Consider the following 19827-nt stretch of genomic DNA (forward strand, 5'->3'; position numbering starts at 1 on the left):
ATCAGTTTTGCATTACTTTCTATGGGAAAGTGCACCTTGGTTTTGGAACGCTTTGGTTTTGGAACGGACTTCTGGAACGGCTTAAGTTTGAGAACCAAGGTACCACTGTAGTTCTAGCGGTAGAATGCAGACAGGCATGTGTTGGGATGTTCAGAGACGCATTAGCACATCTGTAGTTCTGGCAAGATTTGATGCAGTGCTGCGTTTCTCCCATCTCTGTCTTAGTGTGGTGACACACCACATAGTGTGTGGGTGTTGGAAAGAGGACCGAATGCTTCATTTTGAGATGTTTTTTCTAGAGATAGGCTGCTAGAAATATACTGCCAGAATTAGCCATTAGAGAAATACGGTTAGTTTGCCTTGGTGTTCCAAGTGCAAACTGAAGGTGACACTTTTGGGACCAGGAAGAAGAGAGAGAAATGTGACAGCACCCACTTGGGAAAGGTTGGGATGCAAGCAAAAGTAGGAGAAATAAAGTGAGTCATCAAATTGGGCAATTAGGACCCCCATTCTAAAAGAAGTATGCAGTGCGCTGTTGAAAAAGTGAGCAGTGAATGGGAGGGGACAGCCTTTGAGGGGCCTTATAATGTAGCTGAGCAGCAAGGGGTGGGTGTGTGTCTATGCACAAATTTGTGTTGGGGAAAAACCAAAACAGGAAGTGTCTCAAGACGAAGGCTGAGGTGCTGGCTATGGCGAGGCTTCATTGCAAGAGTGCATAATAAATATTTTTAAAGTCTGAATACCGCTGGCTTATAAAAATGGTCTAAACTTTTGGTAAATAAAAATACTCAATTCATACCAAATTGTGCAAAATACTCAAAGGGCCTTTGTTGAGAAAGCCAAGAAGTAGGGGGCATAACCATGTGAGAGCGGAGTTCCTCCTTGTATGGATTCTTATGATGGTATGGGAAAACACTGCTGAGAGACTATTTTGTCTTCCCAAGAATGGTCCTGATGTCCTTATTTCAGCTTCCTCCCTCACTTGTTCCACTTGCAAAGTCCCTTCCCAAAGTATTTACCCATCAAAGAAACTGCAAGGACAATTACTCCTTGAAAGAAAAAAGGAAAACTTTTACTAAAGGAAACTTTTATTTAAACTGTGCAATCCATCAGTATTAGACAGCAGTTTTATAAACATTTTGGCATTTAAATTTCTACTCATTTTTGGCATGACATTTGTGCTAGTATAAGAACAAGCCTGAGGGGTGGGGAAGAGGAGAAACACACCAAGGTTTAACATTCACTATAATGCTATTTTTTAAAAAAAGAATTTCGTTTAAAAAAATCCACATTATTAAACAAAACATTAAAAAATACATTGAAAAAGGTACATTCATTATCAAGGCAAACACCAGCTGCCCTCATGCAATGGAATTCACAGAGCTGATCCCCTGAGTCAAATATAAAATTAATATAATTCAGCTTTGTCCTCCATTTGCCAGTCAGCTGTTGCTGCCCTTACCAGAAACAGCAGAAGGAGCGCTGGGAGCCAGAACACCCTTCGCAAAAGAAATATAGCTGGACTCCCGCACTTGCAGTTCATTCACATATTTAAAAACACAACAGAAACAAAAAATATTTTTGTTTTTCAAAAGCCTAGGTTTCATGAACAAGCCATTTACCAAAAGCACAAGGTGGGTTTAAGGGATGTGTATGTGCACAAAAGACAGAAGGAAAAACAACAAATTCCTACTAGGTCCAAATCATGCTCAGATCAGATTCAAATTTGTGGATCTGGTTTGAGCAATATGTTTTATAGTGGGAGTGTGGCTGCGTCTGCTTGGCCATATCTTGGCTTAAAAAGCTATGAATGAGTGTTTGCCCTTGAATGCAGCTCCTTTGCTCCTAGCTAGCAAACTTGGAAGTCTTCAATTAACCACTGTTTCCTGTTTTATCCAAACTGGGAAACTATGGTTATCAGCTTTGGAATAAGACAGGATGCTGAACCATGGTTTGAAGCTGTGTTAACATCCTAGTTGGTTCCAAAGCTGGTAACCATAGTTTCCTGGTTCAGAAAAAAAGATAAACTAAAGGTCAATCAAAGGCTTCCTGGTTCAGCCACAGCTTGTCAAAGGGACTGTGTACATAGAGCAAAGACATGTTCATATCCAGCAGCTGTTATTTAATCTTAAGTGGTAGAATAACTAAAAGGAACAAATTTGTAAAGCTATCACAGGGAAATGCTTTAAATTTTCTAACTTTACCAGAAATAGTGCCAGTGCAGAGGTTGGGTAGATGTGTCTTTAGAAAATTCTTGCACTTGGCCCAGTGGCGGATTCTCACAGTACAGCACATGCACTTGAGACTCAAGAGAGATCAGCATCCCAGACATGAGCCAGGCAGGCTTTTCAAATCACGCCAGTTTCCTTAAAGACCTAAAAGATTGCACACATACACACGCTCCTTACGCCAGCCCTGGCTTTTGGGTTGACATCACACTGAAAATATATAATCTGGACCTATGCTCATCCTCTAATACATATTTGGAAAAATTGGCCACTACACAAGGGAGAGAGTCTTCCCACCTCCAGAACTTGGGGTCTGTGGACAGTCATCACCAAACTAGATAAAATTCTGCCTGCACATTTTGCTCACAAATACCAGAGGTAAGAATAACAAGCGCAAAGCCTGCTCCCTGGACATCATGGCATCAGCATTATTGCCACATGGTCATGAGGCTGCACCCATGGGGCAAGCACCCATGGCTCAGCACACCATTTATGCCGCCTGGGGCCACTCTTTCGGTGTCTTAGCATTGAAACCAATGGGACTACTCCAGAACATGCACTTTCCAGATAGCATCATTTCCACCCAATTCAGATCCCACTGGGATCAAAAAAGGTTCTCTGTTGGTTCTTCAGAGGTAAAGGAAATGACAGTTTTACTCAGCTATCCTTTGGACATTTTTAAAGGCCAAGGAAATTCACATTCTAGAAGAAGATAACTTCTGTGATAAAGGAGAGCCCCAAGAAAGAGTCATTCTTGAAAGTTGGCTGGCTTACAACGCCTTCTAGGACTCAGCAGCGGAAGCTGCTCCCACAGCCATCACACCCTGGGATAAAGAAGGGTGTAGAATTATCCTTGGTTTTGCCATATGGTGATTCAAAGGCAAAGCAAGTGCTAAGCGCCTCTCTGGAAGCAGGCTGGAGGGACACATTATAATATAATGCTAACTCAAAAAAAAAAAAAAAAAAAAAAAAAAGGCAAAGAGACCTACCTAACACATCATGCCTCTATACTGAGGTAACCTTAAATATCTTTGGTTTTTTTCTTCATTTGCTGCTAAGTAGTACTTGAATAAAAGCTATTTCTTTACTGGCAGATCACCTTGTGGATAAAGCCACTCTCTTTAGTTAACTGGATATCTTTGGAAACTGAGGCAATTAACCCACTGTCTGACTGACAAGAATTCCAGTAGAAGACACGTGTGAGGTAAAAGTAGTATCTTTACTCAGATGAGCCAAGATTTGCCCACACAAATGCAGGCAGACTTTTAATTTTCACAGAGCTCTTTGTGAGGCCTCACAGAGTCCCGTGTAACTTGAAAGCTATCGCAACCTTATCCCAGTCTAAAATGCTCAGGGCAAGAGAGATCGCGAAGCATCTTCCAGCCGAAGGGCCCAACAATGGCAGCCACCATCTACTACGGTTCCCACAGCCGCACCTGCTCCTCTTGATTATTCCCAGAGCAGCCGTGGAGCTTGATGGGTCTTTGGCATGAAACTGCTGAGGAGGGGGATCTATTGGCGTCACCCAACAGGATCAGGAAGGGGTCAAAAAGTGTCAGTACTTCACAGCAAACAAGTCTTTGGGAGAAGAAAATGGTTACCTTGGCATATCAGCCATTGCTAAGAGGCTCGCCAAGGATGCCAGGAGTTTCACGGCATGAACCGTGCCATCTTTTGTCTCCTGGCTTCAAGCAGCGCACTCTCCACTGTGCCCGACACAGCTTTGTCCAATGAGACCAAAAATAAAATCTTTGGTGAGACAAGTTTCTTTTTCTTCAGCAAGTAAATATATATATATAAAACACATTTAAAAATATTATAATGTATCTAATACTGGACTGTTAAAGGAGCTTAGTTGCTGAAGAAAAGGAAAACAAAATTACACTTGAAAGTCTTTGGAGATTTTATATGCTGAAAAGGTCTTATTTCAATTTTCTTTAAAGGCTGTCTTTTGTAACAATAAAGATAGTTAACATTGTAGAACTAATTTGGACCATAAACTCCTACAGTCCATAGAGGCCCCTTCTCGTTTGGTTCTCTCCTCCTTTTGGTTAGTAACTACTTAGGTAATAAAATGTATGCAAACCTATAGTTTTAACTAGCTCAATTACCATTATTTTTTTTTGGAAAATATGCAGCTTTCTTCTCTTTTCTACAGAAAATTCTTTGGTACAAGATTATTATCATCTTTAAAGCCTTTGTGTCAAGAAAATTGTGAAAGGTGAACAGGTCTTGTCTGGTACAGCGCTAGCAAACATACACCTGCATTCTAAAGATCTACAGAGGCCAATTCACCAAAGAAAAATGAAAAAGGGTAGGTGGGGAGAGATTTGTTAGTTCCCCCTCCTCTTCCCCAAACAAACCTGCATACTGGCTCCCATTTTATTATGGCACAAGTGGACATTTTTTTGCTGTCCGCAACAGAACCAGGGGTTGCCCTGGGAAGTTAATTGCCAGTATTGCGTTCTTTGGAAAAAGAAATGAATTCTGATTGGGGGAGAGGAGGGGGAGATCTCTATTGACTGGCTCCCAACTTTGGTGAATATAGCCCTCTCTCTCTCTCTCTCTCTCTCTCTCTCTCTCTCTCTCTCTCACTTGCTTTCTCATTCACTCTCTCGCATTCTCTCCCAAACTTAAAAACAAAATAATACACAATACCCTGTCAGTTTGCCTCACATTGCTGCAAGACAGCTTAAAAAGTAACAAACTGCGCCCTGAGTACGGGAAAACAATAATACTAGAATAACTTTAAAAGGAGGTAGTATAAAACAGGAGTTGTGTGGGTATGAGGTGGCAGAAACAGGTGCCCCCCTCTTCTGAGAAGCTGTTCAGCTCAGTCTCTGGCTCCTTTGTTCTAAGAGAGGCCTCGGCAGAGCTCAAGCTGGCCTGTGGAAGGACCTAACGCTTTTCATAGAATCATAGAATTGTAGAGTTGGAAGGGATGTGGTCCAATCCCCTGCAATGCAAGGATCACAGCATCTGAATCTGAAGCAAGAGCCCTGAGCAGGGTTGGGGAGCCCAGGACTGGCCAGAAACAGACCTATGGGAAGAGTTTCTGAGCACTTGAGACCCTTTGCACCCCACAACCTGCAGAGCACATTTAAGGCATCTTTCTGTTCTCTGAAGCAACTTCATGAATACTAAAAAAGGCATAAGGCAAAACAGTGATTTCATAAGATATCTATATAGTGAAAGGCACCATTGCTCTGAAGCATGAGGAAACACTCCCTTTTTAGCATTACCTGCCTGATGGGCGCAAGTCAAGGAATAGGGAATAACGGCTGGGCCCGAGCGATTCGCCACAGCATATCCTGACCAAAAAATGCTCGGCTGATGTGATCAGAAGAAGAAGGCACTGTCTGAGGCAGGTTGGGGGAAAGGAGGGAGATGTGACCCTCAAGTCTCAAAAGGAAAGCAGTTCAGTGTTTGGGAGCCCAGGGGTTGGCTTTTACTGGCCCCCTCCAGGGCTGCAGCCCTGAAGGCAAAACACCTCAACAGGCCCTGGCCTCTTGTGAGGCAGTCATAAGAGTCTGGGCTCCCTCGCTAGGCAACCTTCTAGGGGGTTTGGCAGAAAAGGCTGCAGTCAGATTCCAGTCTGGCCCTGGTCCTCTGCTCCTGCCCCATGGAGAGGCTTCCCCCCGCCTTTTCCTCAAAGCCAGAGCTTCAGCTGAACATCCCTGCTCACCTGCCGACACAACTCCTTTGGATCACACACACACATTCACACCCTACACATAAAATGGAGGGAAAATACATGGGACTACTAGGAAGTTATCGTCAGTTATGTAGCCGAGACCAACTCTCAACACAAAAAAACATGAGGTAATGCCACCCGGCAAACTGAGGTAGATATTCAAGCAAAGGGATCACCTTTGCTCCAGTGATAGATATATAGATATATAGATATATAAAAACTTCTCTTCTTCGCTCTACTCAGAAATCCGTACTTTCCTTTCACATTGTTGAGCACTGAACATTCAAAAAGCGTGAGTTTTAACACATTTCTTAAAAAAACAAAAATGGTCGACAGAATTGCGGGATCGCCTGTTGGCCACTCAGGGTTCCCACTTAAAGCTTTGGCTCTTTGTTCATTGTCCTTTGAACAGACACACACAGACATACAGACACAGACACACACACGCCGCTGTGGTGGCAGGCTCAGTTTTGTCCTGCAGGCGGCAGCTGGAGACGTGGCGGCGGACTTTGGTCAGGGGGCTCTTCGGAGGCACTCGGGAGCGGACACACGGGGGCACTGCCTGCAAAGGAATCGGGGGTCACTGGAGCAGCACTGACGCCCACAGAGAGGTGAAGTTCTTCGTTGGACTCATGAGAGAACCTTCCAGAATCACCGGTTTCGTGGCTTTCTTCACTGTTTGCTGAATGCTCTGTGTCAGCAACGATGCTGTACGCAGCCTGGTAGTTCGGCTTTTGCTCTGGGGAGGCATCTTTGCCAATGAGGACAGCAGTGCCCGACTGATACAAACACACTGCTTTTGTAAAACATCTCTGGGTCTGGAGGAAACACAGGGAGGAAAAGCATTACACAAAAATAAAGGTGCTTCTAAGGCAGAATAGACCAAAATAGAATACAGGCAACACCCAAAAACTCTGCTGGTATAAGGTGAACACTGAGATCCGGAGTAGGAAACACGTGGCCAATTTTGGCCTTCTGGGGATCCAAACTGGCTCACGAGGCCATTTCTCTCCCAAACCATGCCTATCTTTTGAAGTCAGTTGGAAATACCTTCCTGCTTCACTACCTCATAGTAGAGCAAGCTGGAGACTGGAATAAACTGCAAAGAACAACATCTTCTCTGACTACAGTTGGTCCTACCATGAGGTTGTCACCTCAGGTGGCAGATGCTGGAGAATGGGGATTGGCTGCAAGGTGTGGGAAAATACAGCCCCATGTGCCACACAGCCTCCCCGGGTGTGGTGCAAATACAGTATGCCGTGTTGAGGTAAGATCCAACTGCCAATCAAGTCTGATTCGGCACACAGGATGGGGAGAGCTGCCATGAGGAGCTTTGCATCAAGCAGCAAATTATCTTGAGCCAACCCTGTCTCCAGCCAAAGGAAAGAGAGGCTCTTGAGCTATATAGGATTTGAGGATTGCCCTTGTGATTAGTTCACTTCACAAAATGCCCCAACACAAGATATCAAGGCAGAAATTCAGAGCCACTCTCAAGCCTGAAGAGGCCAGGAGGCAGAATACACTCAGTCATTCTCTTACCTCTTCTGACTTCACTCTCTTAGAGTCTTGAAAGAAGAGCCATTTCCTGGAACTCTTCTTTGCAATTGGCCCATAGCTGTTTATAATTAAATTGGTACCACCCTAAGAGATAGGGGAGGAAACCTTAAGTTACACAATGGAAAAAGGATTTGGCTGAAATTAAAACAAGGTCCTCACAACTCAACTCTAAAGCTTTACAAAAAATATTAACTCCAGCAATTTCTGCTCTCTCTTGGAAGCAGATTGGCTTAAATTGCAATACTATGCACACTTACCTAGGTGTAAGCCCAACTGAACACAGTGGGACTTACTCCTGAGTAAACATGCATAGGACTGTGTTTGAAACCTTGCAAATTCTTGCATTCAACCCCTTCCCCCCAAACACCCACAAAAGTCTGCTTGATTTCCATTGAGAGGACATTTAGACTACAGCAGAGTCAAAAGTAAAGAGCACTTGTGAGAAGGGCAACTTTTGTGGGGCTGTAATTTTAGACCACATGTTTCTAAGGAAAGAGGCTATTTTAATGAGGTGGATGCAGACTGGAAGCAGAAACAGTGAGCTTTGTGCTCTTGAAGGTAGCCTTGACGTGCTGCTGCTGTTCCCCAAGAGCCACTGGAGAAGGAAGAGCAGAAGTCTTCTGACAGCCACTGGCTTCTCTGGAAGAACTCACCTTCTGAATAAGTTGGAGAATGTTACAGATGGGGAGCCCTAGAAAAACACCAGCACCATCTCTGTCTAGTATCAAATGCTCTTGGCGGGTCAAGCATGATAGGCTTTCTACAAAATGTAACATGGATTATCCTAGACCAGTGGCGCATGAACGTTTTCCCTCACAGACCACTTGAAAATTATGGACGGTCTTTGCGGACCACCCAATTATTTTTCTGCCTGTTGTAGAAGTTGCAATGTGCTGGACTAAGTGGTTTTTAATAGTGACTTTATTGCTTTTTTATTTCTTATATTGTATTTTCTTGTATTACAATTTCAGTTCCATAAAATTCAAATTGTAATACAATATAAGAAATAAAAGCGATAACAAAAATACAAATAAAATCACCATGACTATTTAATGTGGACGGGCCACAGATCACCCAAAAGAAGCTCCAAACCACTGGTGGCGCATGGGCCACAAGTTGGAAACCCCTCCCCTAGACACATTTCCATGTGGCTTCAGGCCTGGTTTTGGGGATTTGGGCTGCTTTGGGGAAATCTTTACCCTGGGAGCTGAAGAGAACGAGCTTCTCTGTAGAGTTTCAGTACCATTGACTCTGGTATCTTTCTGGATCCCTTGACAGGATGGGCTTGGGAGGCCCTGGTTTCTGGTGTCCCTGTCCTTTCTTAGGGATCATTTTTTTAAAGTGATGCGGGGGGGTGGGGGCTTCTGTTTCTCTTTTTCATCGGATATGCTGAAGTGCCCTGAACTCAGAGATCTGGCGCAAGACTTTTTGCTGCCTGCAAATGGCATCCCTACCAATAGTGCATAGCAGCAAAGGCTGGACAAGACACTTTGACACCTGAGAGGTGGGAGAATCCCACAAACACTTCTCCCACTCCATGGCATGATCATTGGTCCTGCTAGCTAGGGATGATGGGAGCTGCAGTCCAACAATAGCTGGGGACCCAAATTTGAGAAACCCTATCTTAAATGCATCTAAGTTGGGTGTGCCAGCTTCTTTATCTTTGAAGCCCTAAAAAGCTTGGCTCTAGGGCATGGGTAGGCAAACTAAGGCCTGGAGGCTGGATCTGGCCCAATCGCCTTCTAAATCCGGCCCACGGACGGTCCAGAAATCAGCGTGTTTTTACATGAGTGGAATGTGTCCTTTTATTTAAAACACACCTCTGGGTTATTTGTGGGGCATAGGAATTCGTTCATTTCCCCCCCAAAAAAATATAGTCTGGCCCCCCCACAAGGCCTAAGGGACAGTGGACTGACCCCCTGCTGAAAAAGTTTGCTGACCCCTGCTCTAGGGTAACTGAGGGCTCCTATCCTCCTATATCAGCCTGACCACACCCAAAGAGAGCCTTTTCTGTATCTCTGTGACTGAGACACAATTAGTTGGGATGAGGAGCGAGGCTCCATAGAGGCTACAAATGGACCTTTGGAATGCCTTACTTCTTGAGAGCAATTTGTCCTCCCCCACTTAAGATCTATGGCTTTTAAATGTGTTCGTGGGAGGGGCGTTATTGGTTTTTTTGTGTTCTCATTTTGTATTTTTATGTTGTAAACTTCCCTATGCTCTTTGGATGAAGGGTTCTATAAAACTTCAATAAATAATAATTTTTTGGTGACTAGTTAACTTTCCTTATCCAGACAGCACTGGTCTCCCTGGGCAGACTATTTTCATGTGACCCTCATTTTTAAAATGTTTTTATCCATCAAGCCTGCTTCCATTTTTGTGCTGCTTCATTCCTTTTATGAGACTGTTTTGCTTCGAATTATTGTAAGCTGTCCTGTGCGGTGCAAATCCCTTGGCAGGCTGGGCTGTGTGTGTAAATTTTCTGAATAAACAAGCAAAAGCAAAGAAAGTTAAGGCAGCAGGAGCCCAGAAAAGACAGGCCGTTGTACCTTGGCATCCAGGAAGCTGCTTCCCGCCATCATTGGCTGTAGAGATTCCTCATTCTCAGCAAGGTCTTCTATGCTCTTGCCCACCTCATTGGCCCCCATGGAAGAGATGCTACTGTGAGAGTGCTGGTGGGACGCTTGATGGATGCTTTTGGGGGCTGACGTTTTCCTGTTCAATGTGGAGCAGGAAGGAAAGTGAGACTTAAGACAAGCAGGCTAGGCTGAGGCAAATTCCTTTCGATCTTGCGTGCCTACATCCTGTTAGATCAGGAGAGAGGATTCTTTGGCCCTCCAGATGTTGCTGGATGATGGGAGTCAGAGGCCAATAACATCTGCAGAGCCAAAGATTTCCCAGCCCTCTTAAAATCAACCGACTGCAGTGATTTATGAATGGAACCAAACTCTGTGGGATTCATCTGGAACTGGACTTTAGATTGCAGGTGTCTGGGTGTGTTCATGTGCTTGAATATTTACAAAGCTCCCCAGTAAATACAATACAAAACAAAACCACAACACTCCCTACAAGGTTCTACCCTTGCCTTCTTCCACCCTAAACTACAGTATTTGTTTTTCAGCATTTGAACAGGTGATCCTCACTCCATCCTCAACCACAGCCTGAAATGGGCCAGCCTGGCAAAAGCTGCCATACTTGACCGTTCAGCTTGTGTATATTCTGGCTCCAGATCCCAGGAGTTTTAAGACCTGGGATATGTAAGCAAAACAGTTCTTTACTGCAAATCCAGACACATCTCAGGTAAGCTTCTCTAAGCAGAAGAGCTCGCATGTCCACAGCATGCAAGCAATTGTACTGTCTCAAAGGTCATGGGCTTCAGACTTCCCCTCCCACAGATTCCACTCAGGGCCTGAGCCTGGGAGCCCACTGCTGTCACAATACTGAATTGCTACAAGTAAGAAGTGTCCAAGGTCCCCCCCAACCTCACCGGACCCTCACTTATGTGGGTGCTTCAATGGTACCACTTTAGAAGCACCTAACTGCCCCCTCCAAGCCTACCTGGCTTTGCTGCGATAGATCAAGATGAGGATGCAGATCAAGATGCACGTCAGGGCAATGCAGACACCTGCAATGATGCCTGTCATCGACTTCTGGTCCAGCTGGTAATAGCCGGAATTAGCTGCAAGGAAGAAAGCAACACCCAGGTCTATCATTTGCGTGCCCTTTTGGCAGCACAATTTCTGGGCACCCCTTGCAATTGAAAACACAAGAAGCATCAGCTACGGACATGGGGGAATCCTGAGGAAACTAACTGGGCCAGGCTGTAACAGGCTGCTTTCCATACAAAGGTGCCCAGTTCCCAGGCAAGATGAGGCCCGGAGGCCACATGCAGCACTCTCTATCTGGCCCTTGGGACCCTCCCTGGGCTCCTCCCCTCACTGACCTTGAGAAAGGCATACACACTCCCCACAGCCATCACTGAGAAATTACTGCTCTCAACTGCCTTCTAATAAGGGTCACTTTACAAACATCTGCAGGAGCAACCCACCTCCCTACTTTTTCCTTGTGTGTCATCATGCAATACTGTTCTGATGTTTTAATCTCTGTTTTAGCTTTTATATATCATATGTTTTATTCTTATGGTAAACTGGGGGCATAAATCAAATAATAAACAAATGAATTTTTTAAAATGTCATTTTAGACTGTAAGCCCGACTGCAGGGAGTGTTTTAACACAGATTTTTGTCAGCCACTCTGAAAGCCACAAACAAATAGAGGAACCAGGTGCCTCCAAGGTGCCATGTTTGCTTGCACAAACTGTGGGTCTCCAAGGATTTCTTATTGAAGTCAGTGGGGTGGGGGAATTCCCCAGGAGCTACTCTTTGTCCCTGCAGGTTTGACGTTTGCAGAAGCCTTGATTTAAGGTAACTTCATAGCTGCTCTTTCCAGCTAAGGCTCCCTTCAAGTGTGATTTTACTTAGGAAAGTATTTGAGGTGTGTGGAGGAGAGGGTGGGTAGACTGTGTGTCTGTCCTTTTTTGCCACTCAACTGTAGATTCACAATATGAGGCAATCTTAACACATAACAATCTACACACATTTCCCTCCCACCCCCAGTGTAACATTATAGTGACTCTTGAAACAGGCAGCCTGTTTCACATCATGCAGAAGAATCATGTATAAGTAAAATAAATAAATAAATAAATAAATAAATCACATGTGCAGGTGGGGATGGAGAAGAACAGACCCTGTGACTAGTCCTTCCCTCATTGTTGTGGCAAAGACATTTTCTGTTTTCCCAGGCTTTTGGCAACCACATTTAGGTTACCAAAAAGAGACCAGAGCTGAGGTATTGTTTTCATTGCTGTGGTTTTAAATTGTATTTTAGGATTCATATTTACACTGCTTTGAGAGCTACTGTAAACCATTCTGAGAAAACTTCATGACAGAATGTAATCTTAAAAAAATGTATTATAACAGCAACAAACAATAGTAAAGAATGTGTGAAGAGACCGTAAATGTGAATCATAATAACATAAAGACCTGGTGTTCTAAGGCCTGACTAGGTGATTGTCACAAATTCTTTGCACTCACCTGTGTCAGCATCTGCCGAATCCAAGCGTTTGGGTCTTTGGTTTGATTCCGATGCTTCCTTTGGTAGGACAGCAAGTTCCACCACGTTGGAGAAAGGCCCCTCCCCCACTTCATTGGATGCAGCTATTTTAATGAGGTAGATGTTTCCTGCCATCAGGTTCTCCAGCAAAGCCATTGTTATAGTTCCTATAGGGGAGGGAGACAAAACAAGGCAGGAAGATTGAATTGGGATATAGCTGACCATATGATGTTCCCTGAGAGCCGGACAGACCCATCTGACTTTATCTGGACCCTGGTGCCCTTCAGCTGCTGCTGGAGTATATCCCCAGGAACCCTGGCTGCACTGGCTGGGACCAGTGGAAGTTTTGAGTCCAACATCAGCTGGAGAGCTGATCCAGAAAAGCTAAGTAGTAGGGTAGACCAGAATAGAGATGACGGCCTCAACCTGCTTATCAGTATAAGAATTCCTCACTTTCTACACGAACATGCTGTTGAGTTGGACCCGGTCGTTTATAATCTGAATCTAGAAAAAGGATGGTCAACCTGTAGTCCTCTAAATGTTTAATCTCATAAATGTTTAATCTCTTTCTTTAAAAGGATTTCTAAACCAATTAATAGTCCAAAAGTCTCTTAATAGTTCTTCTTCAAGAAGAAGAACCTTCTCAGCCCCACCTCCTTTCTCCTCCTCTACCACAAACCAGGCAGGCAGAAGAAAAATCTAGCTGAGCAACCAGCCCTCATTCCAGGAGCATCCTCTGTGTTTCCAGCAGAGTTGTGGGTGCTAGGTTTAAATATTGCTGCCTAGCTGAAGCACCCAAGGGAAGCTGGCTTGCTCCCATTTCTCTCTCCCTTCTGATATCTGAGTGGAGGAAGCAACTTTTGCAACAAAGTTCAAGGTGAAACTCTGGATTCTATCAGACAGTCTATCACCCAGGAGGTGAGCCCTGATTAACAGGGCTAGTAACATTTAGCAGAAACAGCAAGTTTAGATTTACCTGGATAAAGCTGGGAACAAGCTCTCCACAGCCACCTTGCCACAGTCACTCACTCACCTTCCCGGTGCAGGACTTGCCACTCGCCAGCGATCCAAGCTTTCCTTGATGCATAGAGGATTGTGTAGCGTGATATGACAGTGCCAAGCCCACCGGGAGGCTTCCAGGAAACCAAGGCTGTGTCTTCCTCTATCAGAGTTGCCTTCACTCCCAGCGGAGGACCAGCTGGTGCTGGGGGGAAAGCCACACAGAATTACTGGGAGGCAAACAAATCAGCAAGCCCTTGCCTTGAAACCCCCCTGTCCAAACTCACTGGAAGGTCCCCAAAATTGCTTGCAGTGTAACTAAACTTCTAGATGCCAACTGAAGAATCCTCTCCCATGGACACAAATGTGCCCTCAGCTTAAATTGTCATTTTTGTTCCCCCCTTTGATGTCCAGAGCCACCACCCTGAAATTCATTGCTTGGGAACAAGATACCCAAAGGGTTTGTAACACCTGGCATCCACGCACATCCAAAAATGCTATGGCAGGTGATCAACATTGGCAAAATGTACACAAAGACATCCTTTGCATGGGGAGCTTGCCCACTGCCCAGCTGGTCAAAGGGAACTGGGACTGCTGGGTAGTAACCCAGTGCATGATGACATGAGCATTTCTTTACAATGTCACCCTCACCTTCTGGAAGCGTCGTGTGGTAGACCACAGGACTCCAAGGGCTTGAGAGCTGATCCACATGTAGCCGAACCGCAAACTCATACTTAGTACTTGGCTCCAGTCCCTGAACCATCATATGAGTTTCTGAGCTGTAAACATAGAAACACGAGAAAGCAAAATTTAATACCAGGAGTGGCTGATCCGTTTTCCACCAAAGTGACCTGACCCTGCTCCCTTCTGCAAAACCCAGAAAATGTGAAACTTAAAGAGGTATTCTAATGTTTCTACAGGATGGCTGAAATATAACACTTGAGAAGGAGGACTCCATCTTCTGGCCCATCAAGAAAGCAACACCTGCCCTGGATTGCAGAACTTGAACAGTTACAAACAGGATCTGCATTTCCAGTTCACTCTCATTACTGCCCTAACATGAACAATGACATGTCTGGTCTACGTGGCCTCTCCAGAAAATGTCCCATGACTGGCCATATATCACATGGCCTTGAAGAGGCTGGCATTCTCTAATTGATAAAAAACGTAACAGGCAGGTCTCTAAGTTCACTAGGCATTGCCAAGTGGGTAGATCATGGCCTCATCGCTGTGACCTCATATGTGGCATTTGTAAACAATGGAGTCAGAGGCAGGAAGACTTTGGAAATTGAACTGAAAATAGTCTAGAAAACATATTGCCCTTAAAAAGCCTAATATATGAATAAGGGCATTACTAAATAATTATTTTTTCAAAGTTTTTTTAGCGTTCCCTTGGGGGGGGAATGCTTTGATTAAATATACTGTAATTTACGGTAGTTTATTGATACATTCCACAACCTGTTGTATCAAAACCACTACCCCCCCCCCAAAAAAAATACATATTAAACCTCCACCCATACACATAATAAGTAAGACAAAATTTTATATTGTGTTGTTTTCAAAACCTTTTTGAAAAGGAGAAATTCATGTCAGAATAAGCTTATACCCTTAACGATTGGGGTCTCCATAACCGTTAACTGAAACTAACTCCAGGTTATATTTTCCTGAGCTTGAAGCTTTTACAGCAAAAGAGGCCACTTTCCAAATCACACATTGACTAAAGAGAGCCTGGTTGATGGATCAGGCCCAAAGCCTATCTAGTCCAATATCCTGTTCCCATAGCGGCCAACAAGGGAGGAAGCCTGAAAGCAGAACCTTGAGAGCTGGAGCAACAGCACAATCCCCACTTGTGAGTCCCAGCAATTGGCATTCAGATGTACTTACTGCCTTTGACAAATGGAGAGAGCACAGGCACTATCACTGGTCGTCTTATGCATGAATTTGTCTAAACCCCCTTTAAAGCTATCTTACGGTAGCAAATCCCAGAATTTATATGTTATGGTATCACCCAAGGATTGTGGCTGATGAAGAGGAGAAAGAGCAGCTCAATTTAACCATGTTGAGATAAATTGAATACAAACAGGCCCCAAAATGAACTTGCCCTGGAGCAGATCTGGGGGCTCAACTCTGGCTTTGCAATCCTAGATGCTCCATAAAAATGCCAATTAAAAGAACCATGAACTATCTGAAGGGAATGGGGGCAAGTATAATTATCAGAACGGATGATACGCACGTCTGGAGGTAGAGGACCAGAGAGGCATTCTGTAGCCCTACAGGGTTGCAGCGGAGAGTGTAGTTAATGATTTGTGCAGAGGTGAATGCAGGTCGTCCCCAGTGCAGGTAGATGGAAGAAGAGGTGTTTGCTTTGGCATAAAGGTGGTGAGGTGGTGGTGGAGGCAGGACCATTCGGTCACGGACAGCTGTGGAAAACAGGAGAAGAGGCAACAAGGAACGTGAGTCGCAAGCAGCTAGGAATGATAGGGAGAGTTTGAAAACTAGACTAATATCCCATCTTGTGCAAGGACTCATAGCAGTCAGTGTGAGGGCTTAAGACCTCCAGCCACTAAAGAGTCTTAATAAATCAAACAAGTCTATGATCACTCCAAAACTTATGGCAACAAGCTCTCAGTCCATTGGAACATATACCATGGACTCGACACATTTTTTAAAAGCCCTTTCCCCATAGGCATAGACATCACAAAATCGACCTAATACCAAAAGCAGTTAGAGGGATTGCAGAAAACGAACAGCAATCACTATATCCATAAAAGAGAACCACAGCTGGTGATTTCCATAAAATAATTCAACACTTACAGACACATCCAGGAGTGCTGACCGTCTGATCTGCCTGGTAGCCTTCTTCCACACTGTTGTAGGCCAGGAGTCTGACATGGTACTTCCTTCTGGGATCTGCAGAAATAAGAATATTTAATTAATCAACTGAGACCCAGGAAGACCCACTCAGATTCTTCCTCACTGGACTCAGACAGCTCAAGACACTGAACTCAACAGGGCGCAGGTGCCTCACTAAAAGATGCCCTTCATTTAATCTCTTCCATGATGACATATTGGGAGGGGCACATCTATGGCCAAAGAAGCTCGCCTGCATGCTGACACCATGATCATGATGGTCTGGAGGTGACCATCGTGTGGATCACAGTGGCGAGGTCAGGGCGAGAGAGTCAAGGAGCCAACTGCTTAGCTTGGCAGAGATGAAAAAATGCCGCCTTTGTTGTAGCTGCAGCAATACGGCTGCCCCAACTCCTTCCTTGCCCTTTTGTATTTAAGGGCAGGCTCAGTGGCATAGGAAGAGGTCTGCATATGAAGCGCCCTATACACTTACAGGTGCTATTTGAGTAACAAATGACAGCAAGTTTGTGTACCCATTGTTACAAGTGCTACCAGCAGAAAGAGGAAGAGAGGCCTCGCTATCACCCTAGGAGTTGCATAGAAGGCTGTCTTACGCAGTATCCATCCTTTGGTCCCCCAAATCAGAGTTGTCTACACCCACCTACTGGCAGCGACAGTTCTCTGGGGCTTCTGGAAGAAAGCCTTTCCCAGCCCTACCTAGGCCAGCAGGAGACAGGTGGTGGGCACTGGTGGAGAAGGGTGCGGTAGGTGCAGCCCCATCCTGGGTATCATCCCTGGGGGTGACGACATCGCTGCCCCACCCCCTGGGATGTTTGCCCCGCCCCTACAGGTGGCTAGCCCACCGCCTCTGATGGTGGGACCTTCTCCATGTGAGACAGCTGTTCTGCCACTGAGCTGTGGCCCTTGGAAGCTTATGGATGAGCAGGTGTGACCCATCAGGTGAAGGACAGCTTGGTGGAGTAGCTAGAGGAGCGGGGGGAACTCCAACTCCCTTCATCCCCAGCCAGAACAATGTGACAATGTATTATTATTATTATTATTATTATTATTATTATTATTCCCCGTCCACCTGGCTGGGTTGCCACTGTCTCTCCATCCTCGTGTTGGGTCATCAGCCTAAGCCCTGGGGAGATGCGGGTTCAAATTCCTGCTCTGCCATGAAGCTCTCTATGGGACTTCAGGGCAGTCACCAACTCCTAGCCTGACTTACCTTACAGGGGAGGGTAACTATGGGATGGGGTTCTGAGTGCCTTGGAGGAAGGGTGGGATAAAAATGCAATCAATCAATCAATCAATCAATCAATAGTTCTGGTGCTTGCAGTGATTTCAGCTTTAACAAAACTTTTAGCGAAACATATCTGCAGTTGAAGGTCTTCAACAGGCAAGACAGTGTGCCAATATCTAAGTTGTGCTTTTGGAGGAGGATATGACAAAGAACTCCCCGCCCCCTTTCAGCAGTGTGCGCCTCCTGTTCTTTTATACTTCGCCCCCCTTTGTCTGCTTCCCTCCTCCAAAAGGGTCCTTTGATCTGCAAGCATCTGGAGGCGATGTCGTTCTGCAGCAAGACACCAGAGGGGGCTCCTGCACTTCCCCTGAAGGAGGAAGACGCTCTTTAGGCTCCCCACCCTCAGTTTAGGCAAAACTGCAGGCTGCACCCCCAACCCCCATGGAAAGAGCTGGGGGGAAATGGCAAGAGGCAAATGTCAAAAAGATCTATTCTAATGAAATCCAGCACCAGCTCCTTCCTTCCTTCGCTAATCCTCAAGGATGCAGTGAAAGGCACAAAATGGAGCAGCCTTTCCTGAAGAGATTTTGATACCACAGAACAATCCCAAATAATCAGCAAGGGGAAGGGATGTGAATTGGAGGTTAACATCGTGTCTCCAGCCACACTTCTGACTGATGACCACAAACGTCTTGTATGATGGTGGCAGAAGCAATTCAAGCTCCCCAAATTCATGGGTTCAACAAAATCAAGGCAAGACTGTCTCCACTTACAGGGGACCCACCTAACCACTGGAACAGAAGGGATTAAGTGAAGCAGAAAGGGCAAGCGAGTCTGTCCAGACTTGGCACTGGATCTCTAATCCAGCCCTGGTGTTAAGTCCAGCTGTTCTGAAGGTTTCAGCCTCCCCAAAATAAAAGGCAATGAGACAGACTCTCCCACCGCCACAGCCCCCTGGCATTTCAGTGGAAGATGGGCATGATGCTATGAGGTACCGCTTCCTGGCCTTTCAGTGGAAGATGGGCATGATGCTATGAGGTACCGCTTCAGTTTGCTGCTGCTACATCAGTCAGCACAGAGCTGCCTCCATGCTTTCCCAGCAGAACCCTGAAGAGGTGTGTGCCAGGCTATGCAAGAGATGTGGCTTTCTATTACCTCTGCATGTAAAAGCAGGAGAAGCTGCACCGGTTGGACTTCTGTTTGCCACAAAGCTATTAAAGTAGATGGTAAGGTAAAGGGACCCCTGATCATTAGGCCCAGTCGTGGCCGACTCTGGGGTTGCGGCGCTCATCTCGCTTTATTGGCCGAGGGAGCTGGCGTACAGCTTCTGGGTCATGTGGCCAGCATGACTAAACCGCTTCTGACGAACCAGAGCAGCGCACGGAAACGCCGTTTACTTTCCTGCCGGAGTGGTACCTATTTATCCACTTGCACTTTGACGTGCTTTCAAACTGCTAGGTTGGCCTGTAGGCCTGATGTTCTCCACATCTATATTAAAGTCTACGTCAACAAAATGAGGTGGCTGCCCTAAATATGCCCAGTGCCATATAACTGACAGAAGGTGGAGACCATGTGCTCCTTTTCATTTTTTAAAAAAGGTATGGCCTCTTTCCTAACTAACTGGGTCTCCTCCTGACAAAGTTTCTTGCCCTCCCAAAGAATTGGTTTTAAATCTCTGTGCAACTATTGGAGAATTTCTGGATGAAAGTGTTCAAATCCTTACCAATCTTTTGCACACAGGAATCACCCCCATGCCTTTAAAACCACGTTTCACAGAAGGTTCCCTGGTTACCAGCAAGTACAAAAAGAGGGCAGAATTCATTTCCCACAATTATACATGAAGCAAAAGACAAACAAACAAAGAAAGAGAGACAGACAGACAGAGACAGAATTGGAAACACAAGGGAGATCCATTCTCTCTTGCTGGTCCTGAATCAGAGGCTGGAGAGAGGGTCCTGTTGTGGATGGTCACAGCAAGTTTTGTGAAGTTTTTTTTTTGGGGGGGGTGTCCTGGCAAAAGTTTTGCAGAAAAGCATCTGTTTACATGGAGGTCACAGAAGTGCAATGCTGCAATCCCAAAAAAACCCTGCCATTGTTTCTTTCAGCTGCTACATGTTTGTGAGTCTCCAAAGACGGCAGAAC

General features: G+C 45.3%; 1 protein-coding gene and 1 long non-coding RNA gene across 3 annotated transcripts in view; one reads left to right on the forward strand and one right to left on the reverse strand.

Moving 5' to 3' along the window:
• Positions 1 to 1076: 1076 nt before the first annotated feature.
• PRTG (protogenin) overlaps positions 1077 to 19827 on the reverse strand; it is an 81862-nt gene continuing 63111 nt past the window's right edge. The window contains exons 12-20 of one of the 2 annotated variants that reach the window (XM_080981456.1): positions 16404 to 16499; positions 15823 to 16009; positions 14241 to 14368; positions 13624 to 13794; positions 12572 to 12757; positions 11038 to 11158; positions 10029 to 10194; positions 7462 to 7563; positions 1077 to 6740 (exon numbers count right to left, since the gene is read on the reverse strand). In XM_080981456.1, the coding sequence (XP_080837582.1) occupies positions 6387 to 6740; positions 7462 to 7563; positions 10029 to 10194; positions 11038 to 11158; positions 12572 to 12757; positions 13624 to 13794; positions 14241 to 14368; positions 15823 to 16009; positions 16404 to 16499 (1511 nt within the window). In that variant the 3' untranslated portion in view covers positions 1077 to 6386. The remainder of the gene's footprint in view (positions 6741 to 7461; positions 7564 to 10028; positions 10195 to 11037; positions 11159 to 12571; positions 12758 to 13623; positions 13795 to 14240; positions 14369 to 15822; positions 16010 to 16403; positions 16500 to 19827) is intronic. The other variant, XM_080981457.1, reaches the window with a different exon arrangement.
• On the forward strand, positions 16013 to 18871 carry LOC308463265. The gene is made up of 3 exons (XR_013979535.1): positions 16013 to 16042; positions 17978 to 18676; positions 18724 to 18871. It is a non-coding gene; the product is annotated as an uncharacterized lncRNA (long non-coding RNA).

The sequence above is a fragment of the Podarcis pityusensis genome (assembly GCF_964106645.2).
Source record: "Podarcis pityusensis genome assembly, chromosome: 14".
NCBI lineage: Eukaryota > Metazoa > Chordata > Lepidosauria > Squamata > Lacertidae > Podarcis > Podarcis pityusensis.